Source organism: Bos javanicus, chromosome 21 (genome assembly GCF_032452875.1).
Source record: "Bos javanicus breed banteng chromosome 21, ARS-OSU_banteng_1.0, whole genome shotgun sequence".
NCBI classification, from domain to species: domain Eukaryota; kingdom Metazoa; phylum Chordata; class Mammalia; order Artiodactyla; family Bovidae; genus Bos; species Bos javanicus.
The window spans coordinates 13,684,671-13,708,629 of NC_083888.1; the positions used below are offsets into that span (position 1 = coordinate 13,684,671).

Below are 23,959 nucleotides of genomic sequence, written 5' to 3' on the forward strand. Positions count from 1 at the left end.
ATATGTTCTGGAAATAGAAAAGAGTCCATTTGGCAGGAAACTAGGGATGCATATATGCCATAAGGTTGAAAATATAAAAAGGTTCTTGAAAATCAGGCCACGGGAGGTTTACGTATGTATAATACACACTTAATCAGTGGACCAGAGAGAACAAAAACTAATACTCAAGTTAAAGACAACTAACTGATTAGAAAAACAAGACATTTAATTCACCAAGAAGATATCCCTGAGTGATTTCCCTCTTATTTCTCTCACCTTTTCACACCACTGGGGAGGAAACAGGGTTAATTTTCTCCAACATTTCCTCTCCCTAGCAAACTGCCACTGTCCATTTATACACATGAAAGGAGGTCTGATCTGCCTGTTTTTCTGGAACTAGACCAAAACAGCATGTTACTTAACGCAAGGTTCCCACAACCAGGGCCCAGCAGCTAACTGGGCCTTTTTCAGCTGGTTCTGAATTAATGAGTTTAAAGACTCTACAGAGTGTGTCCTGAAGTGTAAAGCAAGAGGATTAGTTACACAACTTCTAAGGCTCCACTGAGCTTGTAATTGTCCTTTAGGAAGCTCACATCTCACTATTCTCGGAAACAAAAATAATCTTCCAGCAATCGAGAACAGGAGTTACCTCAGACCTCCATTCTCAGTCAAAGGAATGGAACCTCAAGATCTTTGTTTCTTACACTGAATGTTAAATATTACATAAATTTTAACAAGAGAAAAAACAGACGGCTCAACTGGGAAAGTCACATAAACGCATCTCTGTAATGAAAAGCCATCTTTTCAGCATTGAGAAAAGCAGCTCACACGTCTTTGCTTTGGAGCTGTAGTCTATTCTGAAGTAAGAATTCTTGCTTTGCCACCAAATACTGACGAAATTAAGAGCTGCCATCTGGGGAAGGAATGTGCAGACAGACATAGGTGCTTCCCCTCCCTCCTTCGCCTCTCTGTGCCGCCGTGATGCTGCACATGGGTGTCCGGGCTGGCGCTCTCAGGAATACCAACAGTGCGGAGAAGAGGCAAATGCCAGGTGCCTATCAAACCACGCTCCAAAGCCACTGTCAGGCTTCTAACCCTGAAGAAGAAGCCTGGTTACGCTGGCAAATTTGAAATCATCCATGATCACTGCGCTGTACAAGTTGTTGAGAGCCTCAGAGGCAGGCTTCGTAAGTGTGGAGTGACCAGCCCCAGATTTGATGTGCAACTGAAAGATCTAGAAAAATGGCAGAATGGCCTGCTCCCGTCCCGTCAGTTTGTTTTCATTGTACCAACAACCTCAGTGGGCATCATGGACCATGAAGAAGCAAGATGAAAACACAGGAGGGGAAACCTTTGGATTCTTTTTCAAGGGATATACTACATATTTGCAAATAAAACACCTTGAGGGGGTTTAAAAAGGTACTTTTCACCCTGTATGTTCTATGAGGACAGGGAAATCCTGTCTTGTCTTAGTTCACTATTAAATTCTCAAGGCCTACATGGGTTCCTAATGCACAGTAATTAGGGAATACTTGAGTCTGCAATTGAACTTGGTGAATAAAATTCATGAGTACAGTCTCAAAGTACCTTTAAACCTCATTGTCTCATCTCTCTTCTTTTTTCCCAAGACTATGGTAATCTTATTACAAAAAGTGAAGGATAATTTCACAAGTTCAACTGTCAGAAAACTTTCTCTAAATGGGATGGCCTGTACAGCAATTGGGGAGCAGGGGAATCACAAGACTCTTTAGCACCAGTATGTAAATTAAAGATCTTCTCTCGTCTTAGAATAATTCCTTCCACACCAAAGATTTGGGCAAATTACCTTGCTATTTGTGCTCACGAATAACACAGTATGACACAGGTCGCTGGCTATTACCCTCCCAATAACTAAATAACAAAGTACTTTTTACTTCAGGCTAAAGTGGTAATTTCACATACAGGGAAATTCCCAGAAGTGATTTCTCTTAATCAAATACATATATATATATACACACACACACACACACACATATATATATATATATGATTTTTTTTTCTATAATATACAATGGACTTCCCTTGTGCTCAGTGCTAAGAATCCACTTGCCAATCCAGGAGACATGGGTTCGATCTCTGGGTCAGGATGATCCCCAGGGGGAAGGAAATGGCAACCCACTCCAGTATTCTAGAAAATCCCACGGACAGAAGAGCCTGGTGGGCTACAGTCCATGGTATTCCAAAAGAGTCAGACACGACATAGTGACAAATAACAATAATAATATACAATGGGGCTTCCCTGGTGGCTCAGATGGTAAAGAATCTGCCTGCAATGCAGAAGACCCAAGTTCAATCCCTCGGTTGGGAAGATCCCCTGAAGAAGGGAATAAAAAGGAGTAATTCTTTGCATGTAACATCTTAAACAGCCAGAAACAGTAGAGAAAACATCAAACATAATCTTCTACGTACTTGCACCAGGAGTGAGCAAGCCAGTTGAGACCTTCCAGCTGATAATCTCGGAGCTCCAGATTCTCTCCTCCTAAATATGCCGGCTGTTTCTTTAAAGCCACAAATCGTGGTCTCTGCTTCAGGGCCTGAAATGCAGAATTGAACAAAGACCAGGTATGAAGAAAACCTTCTTCATATGTTAACCTGTTAACTTTCTTCATATGCAAACCTGTTCATATGTTAAAATGCTAACCATGATTTGTGCACTCTACACGAAAGCATAAGAACTGAAATTTCACATCTGTATCACCAACCACACCCAACCATCAGTTCCTGCATCGCTGTCTACATGCCCAAAGCCAGACTGCAGCCTGAGATGTTGTTAGTCATTGTTTCTTTCCTCAAGTAAGCTTGTGAACATCATTAAACAGCACTTACTCTGCATCATCTCTGCAGTGGGGCAGTGAGTCACCTATTTTCCTCTTGGCGTTACCTTACTCTCTCAACAGCACAAAACAATGCCTCTCGGGAAGTCTGTCTATGCTACCGTAACAGCGTTTGTAAATTCTGAAAAGCAGCCCACCTCCCTTGAAGCCCCAACTCTGTGAGTCTGGCTTTCTGAAGGAAAAGATGCTGCTCTCACCTTCAGAGGTGTGAAGATTTGGCAGCCTAGTAAAGCCATGTCTCTATGGTTTGCACAAAATGTGTATTCTACGGCCAACTCAGTTTGGGAAACACTGGGTTAAAAAGTTACATGCATCCCATGGCTCGTGACTTTTCAAGTCTACCATGTTTGTGGATGCCATGAGTTAACAGGAGAAGCTCATTCAGGAGTGCATCCCAGAGTGATGTGCCCACAAAAGCCTTTTTTGCAGGGAGCATTTCTCTGAAGATGAGCACTCTCTGGAATGAGTACCCTATTAAGAAGTGTCATCCTACTAAAGTATTTGATAAGGTAATTACTGTTTGTCTCAGCTCTCCTCTGTGAGCAGCGGGCAGTCAACAGAATCAGATGCCTCACTCGCAGCTGTCCACTCCCGCCAAGTCTCCCCACAAAGCTTCTCCCGTCTGACCCTTCAACTGCTGCTACTGTCCTCATCCTCACACCAACTCTCCCTTCAGGGGCTTATTCTACATCTTCCTGGTGGGACCTTCTGGCTTTAACAATTACTTACTCTGGAGTCTCCAACACACAGTCATTAGATTAAGCTTTCTAAATGAAATACTGTTTCTGGCCTGCTGCTCTGCTCAAGAGGGTAGGCTTATCAATACCCACAGGATAAAGTCAACATATCCCTCAAGGTATTCAATACATACACACTTTGATTTGTCAATATCACCTCCCTCTTCCAACCCTGAGGCCCGGTGGTCCCCCAACTATATTACAAGAACATCTTTCTCTTAGTATCTTTCACAAGAGGGCAATAACCTGGGCCCCCTTTTATCTTGTCTAACCAGCTCCAATCTATTCTTCAAGGGTAGGGCACTTCATGTACCACAACTTCCTCTAGTTTTAAAACCCCTTCAGTGATCCCTGTGGCTCAGTGACTTCTGCCTCTGGATATCGTCACACTCACTGACCTCCAGTGACACACTGCTTTTTATAGGTACAGGTTTGGGTCTATGAATCTGAAGACAACCTCTCGGACAAAGAGGCCATATCTTAAGTATAGTTTTATTACTGAGGACCCAAGCATTCCACTTTATACAGGGAATAAATACCAACAAAAGATAAGGATCTGTACAACCAATCTAGCAGAGACTGGTTGATCCAGTCTCTGGATCAATCAAATAAGAAAGCCTGTACAGATCCTTGTCTTTTGTAGAATTCAGAGTCACTTCCTTTTCCTGCCACTTCTCTTTAAAGTGCTTTAACTCTTTCAAGGAGTCTCCACAGTATCTCTGAACTAGATATATCTAACTGGGTAAATAATAAGATGAAATGAGTCAGTAAAGCCATTATACAACACATCCTGCTCTCCTGTTTTAATGGTTTTCCTTTGATACCAAGATTAGGTCGTCATCTTCAACATGAGAACTGTCCTTTACTTCTGTAGTCTTTTCTCTCCCCCACATCTGTGTGTGGCCAGACCTTTAAGCAATACACCTTTCCCCGAAAGCCCAAACGCCAGCAGTCAGCACACCTTGCATTCTCTCGTGGGGATGGTTTTTGAGTTGTTGCGACTGTGGAAGCTGTCGATGCAGCTCTGGAATTTCTTTCCGATCAGGGCTTCGTCTTCCCAGCTGCACTCTGAATAGGGCAGTCCCATCCACTTGCATAGATACTCAGGTTCGTTGGAAGGGGCCGGCTTCCGGCTGTGAGCTATTTCACATACAAAAATTGACAGATCAGCAACTGCCAATTAAAGGAGAGGGGTGACATTCTGTTTTATGTGTAACCAAGGCAACACCACGTGGCAAAGCATGCATTGCTCTTAGACAATATTTATAAACAAAATCTCTCACTTACCTGGAAAGTCTGTTTGACCCAGTGTAGATTTGCTTGTCTTCACAGCTAAATAAATGGAAAATCAGGTAAGTTATCACAAAACCAAGAAAACAGTGACATTTCAGGCCCTGTGAGCAAGAGTACAAATATACTCTACTATCTCACATCTTAACAAAATAAAAAAGAGCCGTGTTGTTCTCACGACCCTCTCTGGCCCCATTTCTCTGTCTCCCTACCCCCACCTGCAGCCCCACCACCCCATGGATTCATCCCCCGGGCCAGGACTACTGCCGAGCGGAAGGACCAAGCCCCAGTCCTCCCTGACTGGCAACGCCACCTGCCGCCCGAGCCACCTGGTGCTTGGCACACCTACCCCCTGGCTGCCACCTCACTGGCGGGCCTTTCTCACGCTCCTCTGTTGGTTTCTTCACAACTTTCAAAAGCTGGAATGCCCTCAGACTTCTGCTCTCACCATGTGTACATTTCTTGATGATCTCATTAAACCTCAGGCTTTAAATACTATCTACACAGAGATAAATTCTCAAGTTTCAATCTCCAGCTAAGACTGAGTTCTAAACTCCAGATTCACATACTCTACAGCCTTCACAATACTATCCACTTAGATGACTGTGAAGTATATCAAACTGACAAACTAAGCTCTTGACTTCTCTTCCCTCAGTCTTGCTATTTCAGTAAATGGTACCTCCAATCTCCTGTTTGCTCAGGTCAGGAATACTGACACCACCCCTCTGTCTTCCCCCATCTCCAAATCTACCACCAAGTCTTGTTAGCTTTTCCTTCAAAATAAATCTAGGCATCTGACTATTCTCCAAACTTACACCTGCAAAAATACATTTTTTAATATCTATACATTACTCCCAAAAAAGGAAGTTCCTTTATTCCTGGAACTCCAACACTGCTTAAATGAGTTTCCATGTACTTACCTATTACTCTTTCTACGATCTGATACTGTTTGTTCAGCTCCGAGGCCAGCTCTTGTTGGCAGTTGAAATATTCCACATCTTCAGGAGAAACCTTCCCTAACCTGGCCAGAAGTCAAACAAGGAAGAGTACATACTAATTAGATCTGGAGAATCCATACTCATCTATCAATGCAAAGTCAAAACAGGAAAGGAAACTTAGTCTTTACTTTCATATGTCCCTTTAGTAATCTTGTACTAATAATTAGGCCAGAGATTTTAAGAAAAACATGTAAGACTTGTAGAAAACACTGAAACCTCAGACTTAAAGGACACACCAGTTGTTCTTGCTGATGTGGCCTGTTTATAAAGAAACCTAAAAATAACTATTTTGTGTGATAAATTCATATGATCTGTGATAAATTCATATATCTTAATAGACAAGGCCAATAAAACTCAGATTATAAGAAAAGATGTCTTTTTTTCATATATGATGGACTTTAGGAGTGATTAAATGTTGACATTTTTAGAAAACCAATTATTTTCAGTTATAAAACAACACCAGCAACTTGAAATTAAATACTACTATAACTTTCAAGGACTTTCAAAATTCTAATAATTGCTTTACAAACTACCCATACCTCAGAGATATATATTTTTGTTTTTGACTCAAAGAAAAAAAGTATCTGATTTACTGAAATAGCATATTCTGCACAGTAATCAAACAGGAATTGGAACCCATTTGTCCCTATTCCTAACACTAATTAACCTGATCACATGATACTGAAGCGTGTGTCTCCAGGGAGAACTTACACTTCTTATTTATTATCAGTTTAGGGGTGTGTGTATTGTGGCCCCACGTTTCTCATACAACTTGACATGTTCAAAGCTGTAAGTAAGCTAAAAACCACAAGGTGATCACAGTTTCAGAACATTCCTGTCACATCATTTCTGTAAACTGTAAAACCAAGATTAGTTTTAAGTATACCATATCCCAGAGAGTTCTAGAACACTAAACTTCTGACACCCAGGCTAGGCCAGCACAACCAGAGAAAGTGACAAGGTGCTCAAGGACATGAGCCTGGACTCAGGCTGCGGGCGTCCATGGCCGCAGAGCGGCTCTGCAGCTCACTGTCAACAAATAGCACTCTGTACAAATCTCACAGGCTTACTGTGAGGACTGACGACAAGATCAGGTCTGAAAAACGCCCCATACACTCGTTGTTATTATTAAACTCTACAGACTTTCTGGCTATACATAAAAATACATACTATCTTCAGGTCACAGTTTTATAAAAGGTAACCATGGATGCCTCCACATTCATTCAGTCTGACAGAGGCAAAATTTGATATTCTAGACAGTCATGTTCTCCACCATTTAAAAACTCTCCCTTCCCCCAGGCTGCAAGTGTATTTCTTTTATCTAGGAAAGGTAATGTACCACTGCTTGATTTCATCCTCTTTCTTCTTGAAGTTCTCTAGTTTTTTCAGACCCTTCACTTTCTGTTGCTGTAAGGACTCTTCACTCTCCCATGTGCTGTGGATATATGACCAGCCCTTCCACTTGATGAGGTACTGGACTTCGCCTTCATCCTTTTCAGGGTCAAAGTCGCTGCTAGGGTCTCCATTAGCTTCGACTGCATACACAGTGGTAGAAGCTCCCGTGGCTGCAAAAAGATTCAGTTAAATTTTAAGAAGTCTATGAAACCAGACCCTGAAAAGCTTCCCAAATACACAGTTGTCTAAAGAGTCTCTTTTTGGATGAAGTACCAAAATCCTTTATCTTCAAATATGCAGATATTCACAAACAATACAGAATGAACATGCCCAGCAATTTCAAATGTTTTCAAGATGCAAACCCAATTTTTCCCATTTAAACAGTCTAAAATTTGCTGGTGAAATCAAAGAAATCTTTGTGTTCAAACACAATAAATACGGAACAGCAACATTCTTTTGTTTTGGTCCCTACTAACTCAGGCTAAATACATAAAATTTGGGCCTTTCGGAGCAGAGAGAAATCTGCCAGCTTCCAATGGCAGGGAAGTGGCAGCAGGAACCATGTCTAGCCGCAAAGGTGGCAAGAAGCTCCTGAAGCAACGCAAGCAGCAGGCTGAGGAGATGGACAAGGAAGCAGCAGCATTCAAGCAGAAACAAGAGGCGCAGAAGGAACTCAGGGAGCTAACAGCAGAGGCTGCAGGGAAGGGCCGGGGCCATAGGGGGTTAAGAAAGCCAGAAAAAGGGAAGCTGTTTCTGTGCCTGAGGCAACAGTGACCCTTAAATCCATTCCTCCTTCAACATTTGCGCTCCCTGCCCTAACGCTTGTTGCCACCTATAGCAAGAATGAAGCACTGTCTTTGCATACCTCCTTTCTTTCCCAGCCTTGAATCTAAGACCTTTTCAATAGTTTCACTATTATCCTGCTGTTCATCAACTCCTTCTCCAGTCATTTCAATGAGGTCATCTGAGTCAGTCTCAAAGTCATCGTCTTCTTTATAACTGCATGAGGAATAATGCCGAATAAATAAGAAACAATCTTTTCAGATCCAAAATCACCTTACGTAAGATCATTAGGACAACCCTTTTGGCTCCAACATGGTGTTTTGCAGATCAGCCACGATAAAGTGGGCTCAGAGTTCATTTTTTTGTTCCTGCTTAAAGTATTACTGCATGTTCACAGATAGCGGCAGGAAGGCTAACTCATATTTCAAAATAAAAACTGACTAAAGTGATTTTTGTAAGCAAGACACAGAAAACTACAAGGACATTCTTATGTTTTCATTTTTTAACGACATCATTATTATGCATAAACAAGGAAACAACTACGAAATAAAGAAAATGCATAATGAAAAAAATTGCCTAATGAAAAAACTGGTTCTAAGATTAATGCATCAACCCTGCATTTTGTCTCCCAATAACAAGAATATGAAATTTAAGTCTTCAAGTCACTGAGCATGCTTCCTGGTACTAAAAATATTAAAACATAACCTTCCACCATATATTATATTAACAACAAAGGGTTTGGGAGTTACAAAAGAGAAAAACACAATACTGGATGCAGTACAGCTAGCTATAGGAGGAAAAAGTGCTAAGCTACACATTAATATATTCAAAGCCTAGTCTTAGCTTTCAAATTATTAACTGGATTCACTTAACAGGTTATTAATAACTTCAGGATTCAGCTTCACCATCTTTAAGTAGACCAAAAGAAAACTATGTACCCTTCTAAAATGAAATTAAATGCCCTCTGACTGGTATAAAGTATGTATGTTTTGTATCTATTCCTTTATTTCATTTTCTATTAATTATTCATACACTATCATAACCTTGCTAAGATTATTACATCCAAGTAACATTATATAAAGAAACTGAAAGTCGCTCAGTCATATCTGTTTGCGACCCCATGGACTATACAGTCCAGTGAATTCTCCAGGCCAGAACACTGGAGTGGGTAGCCTTTTCCTTCAACAGGGGATGTTCCCAACCCAGGGATGGAACCCAGGTCTTCCGCATTGCAGGCAGATTCTTTACCAGCTGAACTACAAGGGAAGCCCAACACTATATAAGCTGAAACTCAAAGGAATTTATCTGATTGAAAGTATAATTCAAAAGTAAGACTGCAATCCAAATGTGTTTCCTAAAAAACAGTGCTATACTTTTATTTTTATTATTTTCTTGGCCAAACCACAGCGTATGTGGGACCTTATTTCCCCAACCAGGGATCGAACCCGCACCCCATGCATTAGAAGCATGGAGTCTCAACCACTGGACTGCCAGGGAAGTCCCAAAGAATGGTATGAAATGAAGATAATGTCACTACCACTCAAGGAAACGTGAATTTGAAGTAGTTCTCTTCATAGGAATGAAGGCTTGATATGATTTATCACTATTATTTCCATTTTCCTATTGGCCAGGACCATTCTTTTTGAAAGAACCTTTCTGAATACAATCTCAAGACACAGGTCATTGTCAAATGTCTGATCCTGGACCTATTAAAAGCAAGCTCTAGCCAGTTACACTATGCCCCTTCCTCTCACTAATGAAACCCTTCCGGAACATCACCTACCTCACATTTTTAGCTGCTCTGCGGCGTGTCTGCCTTTTGGGAGCTTCATCATCTTCATCCTCATCATCAGAAGAGTCTTGCTTTTTCCTCTTTCCACGCTGAGTTTTAGGTTGCTTTTTAACACGAGGTTTGGGCACTGTTCTAAAGTGAGAAAAGGAAAAATGGCCAAGTCCTTATTTCATCATTTGGTGTCTACTTCAAATCTATATAACTGTACTGCCCAGAGCAGGGCTTACCATAGAGATTAACCAAGGGAATGTTAAGACATGAATATTCCTAGGTCCTGTTCCATGAGATTCTAGTTCATGAGAAATCTGCTTCACTAGAAACAAAACGGTTCTACTGCTGACACCCTCCAGTCATTTATAGGAGACACCGTCGGCCGCTGTGACTGCAGGTCCCACACCCACGGACTTATCCAACCAGGGATCAAAAACTTATCTGGGGGGGAAAAGAAGTCCACAAAGTTCCCAAATGCAAATCTTGAAACTGCTGCCCATTAGCAGCTGTTTACATAAGTATTAACATTGCAGCAGGTATTAAAAGTAATCAACAGATGACTAAAAGTACACGGGAGGAGAGGCCTAGTCTACACGGAATACAACAGCACAGCATTTCATATAAGAAGGCACTTGAGCATCCGTGGATTCTGGCATCTATTTAGCATCCCTGGCGAGGATGAAGGGAGGACCGCACTGGGGGTTCTCAGGCTACGACTCTCCACCGCTCCTCAGGATCGCCTGACACCACAATACACACACGGCCTGTTGCTGAGGGCAGCTCTTTTCTGGGCAGTTTGGAAATATCTACCAAAGTTACTAATGTAACCATTTTACTTCTGGGAATAAGTAAAAGATACAAACAGATATAAACTGATACAGGCACAGTAAACTATTCACTGTGGTATTTGCAATAACAAAAGATTAGGAAAACTGAATAGTCATCAAGTGGGAACTAGTTCAATAACAGAATACTTGTTATTGTTGTTCAGCCACTAAGTTACGTCAGACTTTTCTGCAACCCATGGACTGCACCAGGCTCTCTGTCTTCTAGTATCTCCTGGAGTTTGCTCAAATTCATGCCCCTTAAATTAGTGATGCTATCTAACCATCTCATCCTCTGTCACCCCATTCTCCTTTTGCCTTCAATCTTTCCCAGCATCAGGGTCTGAAAACAGAATACCATGCGACCATAAAAAACAACAGAGGGAGCAGTTTTCCGTGCATTGGTAAGGAAAGATTTCCAAGAGAGATAATGAAAGAAAAATGCAGGAGAAGATGCATGGAATGTTATCATCTGTATAAAGAAGTAAAGGACAAGAAATAACTACACATTTTTTCTTCCATGTATATAAAAGACACCTTGGAGACTACCTGAGAGACTGTGCCCTGCCACAGACCACGGGCACAGCTGAGGAGATCGGCCCTCTGCAGGCGGCGCCTCCCCTGCAGCCAAGACTGAGGGCCACAGACTAGGAGCTCTCACAAGGAAATCAAGTACTCCAGCAGCGGCGAAAAGGTGAGAGGAGAAACACAGTGACAGAAACTCACAATCACAGCCATCTCTTTCTCTCATACTTGCCATAACCAACACTCCACAGACAGATGACCAGAGAATCAATAAAAGATGGGTAAAATCTAGAAGACAGACCTGGAGTGGATTCCAGGGCTGAGAGCTGAAACTCAGATGAAAGGAGACAACACTAATGAATCTCCCTACAGGGGTGGAAGGTGAGGGGGGAGGTACAACATCCTAAGCCATGGACAGACAAATATTTCTGCTGTAAATGGCCAGAGGATAAGTATTTTTTACTTTCTCAGACAAGAGGCAAAGTTGAGGCTACCACATAGGTACTTAAATAACAAGAGAAAATAAATTTCAACAAATATTTTACGGAAAAATTCAAAATAAAATAATAATGATCAAGTGTATTTTTTGTGATACAACATCTACTAATGAGAAGAACAGAATTCTTTTTGAAGTGATGATAGCATTTCACTTAATTAGTGTTCGAATTTAGTGTTCCTTATCATGAAACTACAAATGTTCACCAGAAGCTATACTGAGGGACTTCTCCAGTAGTCCAAGGGGTTGGACTTTGCCTTCCAATGCAGAACCCTGGTCGGGGAGCTAGGATCCCACATGCCTTGTGGTCAAAAAATACCAAAGCATAAAACAGAAGCAATGTTGTAATAAATTCAATAAAGACTTTTAAAATGGTCCACATCACAAAAACTTTTTAAAAACAAGCTATATTGAGTTCACAGGCCACATAAAAACGGGGGGGGGGGGGGGGGTGGCGCGGGGAGTGGGATTTGGCCCAAAGACAACATTTGCCAACCCCTCCTAACACTGCAAGGAGAAAAATCTTCCTGGGGCCTCGTTGCCTCCTGTCTTCCTCTCCCCATCACCAATACCTTTTGTTGCCATCTGTCTGATCAGAAATTACCAGTTTCTTCCCACTTCCACCTACTTCCATCTCTGGACAGATTCTTTGCTTAATGTCATATAGATCGTACGAACAGGGTAATAAACAGTCAAGTATGTTTCAATCAGCCAATTAAACGTAGGAAAAATTAGTTCTCCCCAAAAGAATCTGTACCCTGGTCAAATACACAGAGAGATTTTTTTTAAGAGTGGAAGATATATTTGTTCCTCAGAACCAGTCCACCTGGAATATGAAACAGCAAGATTCACTCTCTAGCTATGTACCATGCAAACACACAAAATCCACAGCAGCTCAGTCATCTAATTACTTGCTAACGAAGCAGATGAGCAAGAAGTTAATCAGGCATTCAGAATCCAGAGTCACAACACACTGCAGCTTGGCAACTGAGGCCCCCGTGCCAGCACTACACCGTCCTCCTCAACCTAACACAGACTGAGCTCAACCAGAGGCAGGGACGCGCAAGCACGCACGGCACCTTCTGGGGACAGGTCTTCTGGCTTTCACTGTCTGCTCTGGTTCGCTCTCTGCACTGGAGCCTTGTTCCTGTTCATCTTCCGAGAGCTCCCATTTCCGTTTTTCTCTGTGATCAAAAGCAAAGCAAAATTTTTTTTTTTCTAAAAGAGTTCCTCGAGATCGTTTCGCTTGAAGAATCTGACAAAACCAATTTCAAGCAGAAGAGCCAAAAAAGGCAGAAAGTGTATATTTTAGATATTATGCTAAAAGATTTGTTTTAGCTTCAAATTTTGGTTGGGTTCCTTCCTGCGATGTGTAATATCTATTCCTATTTTGTATCCGGTATCAAAATAAATGATGAAGCTAAGGCTGTATTTTTTTTTTAACTATTGGTTCTGAAAAAAAAAAAATGTTGCCAATTCTCTAATACTCTATTTTTATTTACTATTATCATTGATCAGACTGAAGCTATAATATATACTAGATCAGAGGTTTTCAAATTTTAGTATGGATCAGAACTATATAAAGGATTTGCTGAAAGAGTTTTCTGGGCCACAGCCAGTTTTTGATTCAGGAGGTCTAATGTGAGGCCTAAAAATCTGAATGTTACCAAATTCAGATGATGCTGATACTATTGAGAGAGTTCTCTTGAGTACTACACTAGCTATCTTCAGAATGTTGATTAAACAATCCCTAAAATTATGTTATTAATGATAAACCTACCACCTACTAATTAACCTGTCCAGCTAATGAAGTAGTTTTAATAATCACTAAATACAGTAGGTGTCCTTTTGCTCATCAAGATAACAGATGGCATGGGAGAGCCATACCCTATAGGTGCCCTGCTATGCCCCAACAGTTTCTGAAGTTTCCTTGAAGACCAAAAAAGAAATCACAGGAACTCAGCTCATTTCCCACCTGCAGGGAAGAAGGAAGGAACACACATAATAGCAACTGGTCGAGAAACATCCAGGGAAACAAAAAACTCAACAGGCAAGAACCTGGTTTAGGATTTCTCTCTAAACAAAACAATTACCATGTGCCTCTGGGTCTCTGTACAGAAAATGAGGTTATGTTAAAGACAACTGCTGTCAAATTGCAAAGTCAAGTCAATATTCTTCATGGGAAAATAACTCAAAGTAATAGTGGAAGAAGCTTTCTAAACAGTCCTACACTTGATTCAGTCGAAACATCAGGAAAGAAAATGTTCTCAAGCCTTCCATGAAAAGGCCATAGAGCACTTCCACGTACATTACTCAAGTTCTACTGGCACAAAGGCAGGCAAGTGGAGATACACCTTTGTTAAATACAAAGAATGAATCCTATCAGTCTGCCAGACAGGTAGAGTGTGCTTATGGACAGTGACTGGTAAAATATTAAGGTCTGCTATCATCACCAATACCCATCCCTCCCTCTTTAAAGCAAACCATACTTTGGGCACCCGCCTTATTCTCGTTTCCTAGCGCCTCATACAATAAATGTGTTCTAAAGGATCCAAGGAATAGATGGTGATGGCCAGGAGGAAAAAAGATGTCTCCAGCAGTGGGGAGACTGGCACCTAAGGATCTAGCCTTTCTTGGCCAAGACTAGAACAGTTTATTTACCCCTTAGAAGGAGCTTACAGTCAAACTGGAGAGCAGTGGTTTCACAGGAAACAAGCTTGAAAGAACATACACGTAAGACCTAATGGAAAGCAGATGAGATGAGAAAGATCTACAATCAAGTGTCATTCGTAATTTCTATAACTCTGCCAGGAACTGAGACTGTTATATCAGAGTAGCTACCGAGGTCTGCTTCAACAATTTTAGAGACTAAAGTGGCAGTAGACACTGAGAGAATGGAGGTTGAGAGTTTTCCAGTTAAACTGCAGATCTGTAGACGTACAGATAACCAAGAGGACTTCAAATCTTCCAATATGAGAAGGTACAAAAACTTAGCCAAGCAACTGGTCCAAAGTACTCTTCCCACACAGAGGGAAAATCAAGCCCAGTGGGAACAAGCTGTTTGGTGTATGTCAAACCCACATTTCTGCTATTCTCAACAGAACCTACTGAAGACCATTCCAGGAGGAGCTGAACAGTTAAGAGGCTTAAAAGGTTGAAAGAAGTTTTATATATATGTATCTGAAATTGGTGGATTATTTCAAATTTCATTTTAATTTTCAAGAATGGTGGGGGAGGGGGCAAGTTAGGACCAGCAATACTGTTAATTCTGTCTAAGTGGTGAAGTGAAAAGGGCAATCAATTACTAACAGATTACTGCCCCAACCCTGGCTCTCCAACAGGTGAAACCAACGTCCACCCCTAGAGTTTGCTGGCTTCTCAAATAATGTAGACTGTAGGAGGAAGACTCCCTGACTAAGCCATATTATAAGCTGGGCTACAAAGAGAAGTCTCAAATATAGGATCATGATTGAAATATTTTCCATGTTAAAGGAGACTTGAATTGCCAGATCCAGTTCTAAGAAGCCACCAGTGGGATTCCCTAAATGGGACTCAATAGAACTTTGGCCAAAATTTTGGGAACTGGGGGAAAAAAATACCAAGATTTGACCACTGAGGCCTCAAGGCCATATAAATAGATAGGAAAAAGTCAGAATGCAAGTTAACTAGGTATGGTTTTCTTTCTTTACTGGGAAAAAGTGGATTCCTTTTTTCTTTACTGGGAAAAATCGAATCTAAACAACTATAAAGAAGGGAATGAACAAAAGCCATTTTAAAATAAAATAGGCCTAAAATTTGGCCAAGAGCCACTGAGGCTTCCTAATTAACTGTCTTTAAGAGCTCAAAGAAGGGAACTCCTTTCTCCTCCACTTTAGAAGGCAGATAAGGAAAACAGGGAACTAACTGCTTTAACATCACTGATTTTCAGTCGATTTTCCCAAAGAGGATGGTGTTCAAAAGCAAGTCTCAATGAAGAGGATAAATCTGTTCTAACAAGGACTCTCTTCTGCTGTGTCACAGGACTGTGACAGACTTCCACTTTACTGCACTGGAAAGGAAGAAACAACTATAATCTCAACTATAATCTCAGGAGAATAACTTCAAATGATTACAGATAAAATCATTTTTTAAATTCCAGGTGGAAAAGAGGGTTCTGGAACCACTGTTCAGTGGAGCTGAACACTACTGGGACTGCAATGAGTCAGCAGAAATCCTACCCAACATTTCACAAATTAGGACAGCATGAATAGGGACTGCCTTACCTACCTCCTGCAAAACCTCTATGCAGGTCAAGAAGCAAGTTAGAACTAGACATGGAACAACGGACTGGTTCAAACTTGGGAAAGGAGTGTGTTGGTTATATGTTGTCACCCTGCTTATCTAACTTCTATGCAGAGTACATCATGAGAAATCCAGACCAGATTAATCACAAGCTGGAATCAAGACTGTGGGGAGAAATATCAACAACCTCAGATATGCAGATGATACCACTCTAATGGCAAAAAGCAAAAAGGAACTAAAGAGCTTCTTAATGAAGGTAAAATAGAGTGAAAAAGCTGGCTTAAAACTCAACATTCAACATTGAGCATCCACTCCCAACACTTCACGGCAAATAGATGGGAAATAGGTGGAAGCAGCGACAGATTTTTTTTTCTTGGGCTCCAAAATCACTGTGGACAGTGACTGCAGCCGTGAAATTAAAAGATGCTTGCTCTCTGGAAGAAAAGCTATGACAAACCTAGACAGTATTAAAAAGCAGAGACATCTCTCTGACAACAAAGGTCCACAGAGTCAAAGCTATGGTTTTTTCAGTAATCATGTACGGATGTGAGAGTTGGACCATAAAGAATTGCCAATTAATTAAAAGAATGTTTTCCTCCTCTAAGCTTTTAAAATGCTAATCACATGACTCCAGCAGAGTTAGTCCCTTCTAAGACTGTAGTCCTTAAAGTGTCAATGTCACAAAAGCAAATAAAGTCTGTGAAAGTGCTCCAGACTAATGAAAGCTGACATCTAATACAATATTTAACCTGAGACTGGATTCTGTACTGTGGGTAGAAAAATATTATAAATGACATTGTTGAGTTGAATGACCAAATTGGAATCCAAATTAGACAACGGTATTGTACCAATGTTAAATCTATTTACCTTAAAATTGTATTTTGCTTACAAAAGAGAATATCCTTATTCTTAGAAAACACACACTTAGTATTTAGGGGTTAAAGACCATGCTGTATGAATCTTAGTCTGAAATGGCTCAGAAAAAATATTACCTTGTGTGTATACATAAATATATATAAAGAGAACTCTCACAATGATAAAGCAAATGGGGCAAAAACGGTACACAGTGGTGAATCTCAGTATACAGGATTCCTTGTACTGCTCTTACCCTTAAAATTTTTCAACTCTTTGAAATTAATCCCCCCAAAAAAGTTTAAAAAATGGTTCCTTTTAAAAACTTTAAAATCTGTGAGACAATCTGCAGTGTTTTGGAAAAACACTGCCCCGTGCTAATATTTCACAATGTCCACTCCTCTGAGCGCGTCTCGCTCAGTTCTGAAGCCCATGTGCCCACACACTAGGTTGTCGCCCTTGCTGAGACCACAGAGGGCCCGGCAGTGCCGCCTCTCGTGACCTGAGTCTCAGCACCTGCAGGACCTCCCCTAATCTATGTTACTAACTAAACTGACTCGGGAGAAGAGCTCTCCACAAACCCCAGTGCCCTCCAGCTGCCCAGAGGAGGGCATGGCAGGAGGCCAGCCCAGGGCCCAACCAAACAGGCATGAGGAGAACCTCTGCTTACGTAAGTTCCTAAGGAAGAGCCCAGAAGTAGACAAGCAGCCTCACAGAAGACACCCCCTCTCCCTCTCCCCGACAAGAAGTGGAAAGGTTCTACTCGGGCAAAGAACAGTCACAAGGGCCTCTGAGAGCTGCCTACTTTGGAGAGCTCTCAGGATTGAAAGGAGAGGGAAAAGCAAATACAGAAATCAGTCAAAATAGCAAGTCTGATGTATTACACAGGGGCTGAAAGCTGGAGGGATTCTTACACCCAAATAAAGCTACATAAATGAGGTGTTCAGGGACTTCCCCTAGTGGTTCAATGGTCAAGACTCTGTGCTCCCACTCCAGTGATGAAAGGTTCAATCCCTGGTCAGGGAACTAAGATCCCACATGCACAGTGGCCCAAAAAAATTAGGAGTTCAGGTTTTCAAGTACAGAACATTTAGATTCCCACCAATGGACCAGCAGAATGTAGCCAGATGGTGGAGGAAAACACACATGCATGGACTTCCCAAAAAGCCTCTGAAGCCTTTAGCCTGGGAAACTGAGATCTCCTAAGCAGGCCCTGGGATGGGGATAGAGCCTTCTGAGCTGCCACGAAGCAGGGGCTTGCCTACAGTCATCATTTCTGCAACTCTAATGAAATATTTAAAGCACAAATGGAAATTGCATGCCCTCTGGGCAGGGCAAAATTAAACACTATGACTTTTCTGACCACAGTTTCTAATAACTGTGTTAAGTTACCAGAATAAGTATTACCCTATTTTAGAGATGGGGAAATTTAAAGACTCACGTTACTGTGCCTCTGGCCAAATACTTAAGAATTATGCTGTGCTTAGTCACTCAGTCATGTCTGACTCTTTGCGACCCAATGGACTGTATAGCCCACCAGGCTCCTCTGTCCGTGGAATTCTCCAGGCCAAAATACTGGAATGGGTTGCCATGCCCTCCTCCAGGGGATCTTCCCAACCCAGGGCTCAAACCCAGGTCTCCCGCATTGCAGATGGATTCTGGATTCTTTACTGTCTGAGCCACCAGGGAAGCCCATGAATACTGGAGCAGGTAGCCTATCCCTTGTCCAAGGGATCTTCCTGACCCAGGAACTGAACTGGGGTCTTCTGCACTGCAGGCGGATTCTTTACCAGCTGAGTTTCTAGGGAAGCCCAAGTTAAGGATTACAATACTTTAAAACAGAGAAGATATAACTGAGACTCTCAACAAGAGCCAAGGACAGCCGTTTACCATGAGAAACCCCTGAATTTGTGTGCAGGGTTTTGAGTATTTTTCTGAGAAGACAAGCTGTAGAATTCAGTTTGTCAAAGGGGTTCATACATTCCACCCCATAAAGATTTAATTATTTCTCAAAAAAAAGTCAATTTTTTTTTACCATTAAGTAGAGTTTTTAAAGTTTGACAATAACAAATATATAATCCATATCATAAAGGAATTTCACATTAACCTCGTGAATTAAAATTTTCTTGCTTATGAACTGCCAACAGTAAAACTACACTGACACAATAAGGTATTTCATATTAAAATGGGTGTCCAATCAGTATAATTTTATCACACCTACACAGAGAACAAATCAACAGGAAAAACAGCCAGTCTACATGTGTTCCTTGCTTAACTGGAACAGAACACCAAATGCCTGTATGTTTGGGATTTGTGCACATTTTTAAGAAAAAAAAAATAATGGGGCTGATAGGGCAAATCAGATGGAATAGCTGTGGTGTGCCCTGAAAAGCAGCCCAATGTTCAAATGCCACTGCTGCTGCAGCAGACTCAGACAGACAGGAAGCCAAGACAGCAGAGACAGAAGCGGGCTCTGGGGCCCAGGGCGCACTGCAGACACAGTGCGGGCCCAGAGACAGCCGCAAGCTCCGACTCCCCAGGCAGGACCACCCCAGGGGAGACTTACTGTTTTTTCAGCTGCCTCTGGCCTCTTCTCTTTGGGCTCCCACTCTCAGACCCGCTACTTGCCTTCAGGGTGTGAGGGGGGAAAAAGATCACAGACTTTAGTTCACAGTTCTCAGGGACAACACGAACCCCGGTTCCACAATCTACTCAATGCAACATTACTCAATATGAGCTTTCAGGCAGAAAGACACCTAAGCCTCTGTTTGGTGGTGTTCACTCTTTCATTTTTAAAATTAATTTGTCTCTTACTGCTGAGTTACCTGTAACACCAAGAAGTATTTGTTTCAGCTGGACTTCTAAGAGAACATAGTCTAATAAAATTTTGTGATGAAGGAAACATCCTGTATCTGCAGTGGCCCACTGAGCAGCCAGCAGTCACACGTGGCTGAGCCCCTGAAATGTGGCTGGTGTCACTTAGGAATGGACTTTTCATTTTACCTAATTTCACCTAATACACATTTTAAAAGACCCGTGTCTAATGGCGACCACACTGGGTGCTGATATAGAATGTCTGGCACAAAAATGCCACACAACATTAAGTGTGCCTTTAAAGGCGGTGACTAAGAACCTGTTTCATTTCAGACTCAATAAAGCACTTGTTCAGTCATGAGCCAGCAGTACTCTGCTGATAGCAGCAGAGCAAGCGATTACAGTCACGGACATCTGAACAATTCTTTTCCCCACGTGTTAAAACAAATCGGCAAGATACTCCCATTTCTGTTGGTCCTGTGACCTATCAACAATGTGTTAATTTATATACAAAAGGGAAAAGGTATATACACCATGTGCTTGGCTGTAACAAACATGGAAAAAGAAAGCTAACTAAGGTTAACCAGCTGAGAGGTCACTCAAAATAAAACACTACAAATGCTGTGCGTGTGTTATGGTCAATCACATTTTTAAAGTATACTTACTGCCCCAAACTCATTAACCTTTGGCTACTAATATTTAACTGTTACCAGTGGGACGTTACATAGTTAAGAACAGCAAAGTCCTCCAAAGAATGCAGAGGGGACATTTCACTGAGAGACCAAAGAACACCTCTTCAGAATGTAGTCTATAAACCTAACACAGAGTTAAAACAGAGGATTTCCCCAAAAACTTCACACAAACTGAGGAAAGGTCTGATTCTATACAGACAACAAAATCCAATATATAACACTAGTTTTTAAAATCATCAATCTATTCAATCTCAGAAAGTAAATAGGCATTCATATTGCACATTAAAATGAACTCGGAAACCGAATTTTAACAATTTAGGTAAAATAATCACTTAGGCACACGCTCCCTTCTCAGCAGAAAATCTGAAACTACTTTCACTGTCACCGTTGCTTGGTGACCCAGTTAACAAAATCTAGAATTTACAAACTCCATGCTTTAAAAAGTAAACTTCTTGCTATAATCAACTGCACTATGAGAAACAAACAAACAAAACTTCAAGGGCAGTTTTATATAACACTCCACTAAAGCACACACTATGACTTGATCTTCTGGTAGTTTTTTTTTAAAGCCACATGTGGCTTTTCCAGCTGAATTAGGTTTAAAAAACTTGCTTTCCAGTCACTTAACTCCCATGCCTGAAGTTCATGGTAATACAAACCAGAGTCAGAAAGGATGAGGTAAGATAAGGAGTGTGATCATATTCCCTTAAAACATTGTTTTTTCTTACCTCCTCCTTAATATTAAATCGTGATGGTTCTTGTCTGCTTCGGTTTGACCGCCTGACCCCATAAACATCAGGATATTCTTCCCACATCTGTAAAATTAACAGACTACACATCAATCTTTTTTTCTTGATCCCCATTTACTATTTACATTATTGGAACATATATTTCAATTTAAGTGAATTCAAATTTGTTTAATGAGACAATAAAGGACCATCTTTAAAAAGAATAAAGCAATTACCCTAGAACTCATTAAAGTTGTGACAATGCCTCTTCATCACTCCATGGCTATTAAACTAGAAAGTACGTTGCTTACCCATTGTCAAAATATAAACTTACAGTTGAATAATATGGAGACGTAAGAGAACAACCGCTTCCACTAAAAAAATATTTACTTATGAATTTTAAGTCCCTAATGCTTTCAGTTTCAGCTTTGACTGCCTAAGACTCATCTGAGAAACTCAAATAAAATCAATAGAACCCCACCACCAACTTTTTGTTAAGTAAGAATCAGTTTACTTGTGTATATTTAAAAATTCCTCAGGATGTGCAACATGCCAGATACAGTCAAAATTCACTATTTCCAACATTCAGCTTTAAGTTCTCAGAACAAGACCCACTGGCGCCCCTGCTCCAGCACACTTCATGTTACTAACAGTATTTACCCTTTGCCTTTAAGACCTGATTTTGGCCTCTCCGGCCTTCCAAGATGGCCTCCAGTCTTTCTATGCCTACAGTCTTTCTGTGGAGTGTGTATCTCCACAAATAAACCTTCTTTCACTTTAAAAGACTCAAATTAACAAACCAAAAGGAAAAATACAAAAGGCCTCCCTTTTCTCCCTGCTGCTCTAAGGATTCGTCTAACCCCCAGCCTCTATTCTTCCCACAGGTATGGCTAATAAGTATGTTGTGTGTGAGTGAAGTGAAGTGAAAGTCATTCAGTTGTGTCCGACTCTTTGCTACCCCCTGGACTATACATATAGTCCATGGGATTCTCCAGGCCAGAATACTGGAGTGGGTAGCCTTTCCCTTCTCCAGGGGATCTTCCCAATCCAGGGATCGAACCCAGGTCTCCCACATTGCAGGAGGATCCTTTACCAGCTGAGCCACAAGGGAAGCCCAAAAATATTGGAGTGGGTAGCCTTTCCCTTCTCCAGGGGATCTTCCCAACCCAGGAATCAAACTGCGGTCTCCTGCATCGCAGGCGGATTCTTTACCAACTCAGCTATGAGGGAGGCCCATGTTGTGTGTTCTTTTAATGAAATCAATCACCTATAGGCAAAATGAATTTAAAAGATTGTGGAACACTGAAGTGAAGATGCACAACAGGGCTAAACATTTAGAAGAGATGCTTGAAAGCCAAGATTAGAAAGCTGGATTTGCCATTGAAATACGGGAGGCAGCTAAGGTCATGAAAATATTTGGAGTGAGGCAAGAGAAGCCTCGGGCTGTGGCTCATCATGAAATGTGTGGAAAGTGGATCCCTAAAAAGACAAAAATGATGAAAGACGATTCAGGAACACAATATGTCACAAAGTCAAGGGAGGACATAATCAACAGTACCTTTAAAAAAAAAAAAATCCCAGGAAAGCCGAAGAAAAACAACCCCTCCAAAGATAACAAGCATGCTGTTCTAGGAATAGGCATTTCAGAACGAGAAGCCATATAACCACGTAGGTCAGTGTCCTCAGTTTACACAAGGGAAGAATCCTTAACCTTAGAATAATGAGTCAGAGGACAAAAGATCCAACCAAGAATTAGTAACAATCAAGCGGCAGGAAATAAAGGCAAAAAAGGCAGCCAATGTCCACAACTCGAACCAGTGGGGCAGAGAAAGGGAGGCAGCAAGAGCTTTGCTCCAGCCCTGCCAATCAACCCACATCCACCCTTTCTTCAACCTGAGAGCTATGAAGTGGCTCCACAGGAATTAGTGTTTACTAACTGGGAATGGTACTACATTAATTAGTTTTACCATTTTAAAATCTGAGGCATTCAGGCTCACCTGTTGGGACTTTACTACAACACACACTGTAATGTGTACATCCTAAAATCATCTTGTGTTCCCATCTGTCCTTTTGAGGGCTGCAGCAGCTACTGCTGCTAAGTCGCATCAGTCTTGTCCGACTCTGTGCAACCCCAGAGATGGCAGCCCACCAGGCTCCCCCGTCCCTGGGATTCTCCAGGCAAGAACACTGGAGTGGGTTCCATTTCCTTCTCCAATGCATGAAACTGAAAAGTGAAAGTGAAGTTGCTCAGTCATGTTCAACCCCTAGCGACTTCATGGACTGCAGCCTACCAGGCTCCTCCATCCATGGGATTTTCCAGGCAAGAGTACTGGAGTGGGGTGCCAGTGCCTTCTCCCTTTTGAGGGCTAGTGATACCTAATCAACTCTTCAATAAAAACTACCATGTGAAAAAGAAGAGTGTACAGAAAACAAAGAGCGGTTCTTTAGAAGCTCGTTTCAGAATAATTATTAAAGTCATAACCTAATCATTCTAACTGGCTAGTACATCCATCTATTAACTTCTTAAAATCGATCACCTTAACTTTAATATTTCTGCCTAAACCTGTACTTCCGTTGTGACATGCAATCTTAATCCAGTCTCTCCTTAAATTAAGTTTTACATATATATATGTATATTACACACACACATAGACATTTGGCCTTACAGTTGATTCCCAGAATCCCAGTCAACATGACTTTAGTAAAGTTTTAAACACCCCGTGCAAGTCGTGGTTTCTGTGGCTTTCTTTACTCTCTGCAAGTAAAGAACTCTTCACTGTTCAGAAAAAAGTTTAAAAAAATAGCCAAGCAAGGCCTTCTGCAGGTTAATTTCTGAGCTGAATGACACTCAGACAAGATACCGTAAGTGGTACCTTCCATACACAGGGTCTCTCTGGAATAAGTCACCA

At 41.4% G+C, this 23,959-nt stretch overlaps 1 protein-coding gene across 6 annotated transcripts in view; it reads right to left on the reverse strand.

Moving 5' to 3' along the window:
- Window positions 1-23,959, reverse strand: part of CHD2 (chromodomain helicase DNA binding protein 2) — a 112,092-nt gene that overhangs the window by 67,855 nt on the left and 20,278 nt on the right. For 4 of the 6 annotated variants that reach the window (XM_061394299.1, XM_061394301.1, XM_061394300.1 and 1 more), the window contains exons 4-13: window positions 21,051-21,137; window positions 19,383-19,444; window positions 12,763-12,867; window positions 9,839-9,979; window positions 8,138-8,271; window positions 7,217-7,442; window positions 5,800-5,900; window positions 4,877-4,921; window positions 4,551-4,729; window positions 2,428-2,552 (exon numbers count right to left, since the gene is read on the reverse strand). In XM_061394299.1, coding sequence (XP_061250283.1) covers window positions 2,428-2,552; window positions 4,551-4,729; window positions 4,877-4,921; window positions 5,800-5,900; window positions 7,217-7,442; window positions 8,138-8,271; window positions 9,839-9,979; window positions 12,763-12,867; window positions 19,383-19,444; window positions 21,051-21,137 — 1,205 coding nt within the window. The remainder of the gene's footprint in view (window positions 1-2,427; window positions 2,553-4,550; window positions 4,730-4,876; window positions 4,922-5,799; window positions 5,901-7,216; window positions 7,443-8,137; window positions 8,272-9,838; window positions 9,980-12,762; window positions 12,868-19,382; window positions 19,445-21,050; window positions 21,138-23,959) is intronic. The other 2 variants (XM_061394303.1, XM_061394302.1) reach the window with 1 other exon arrangement.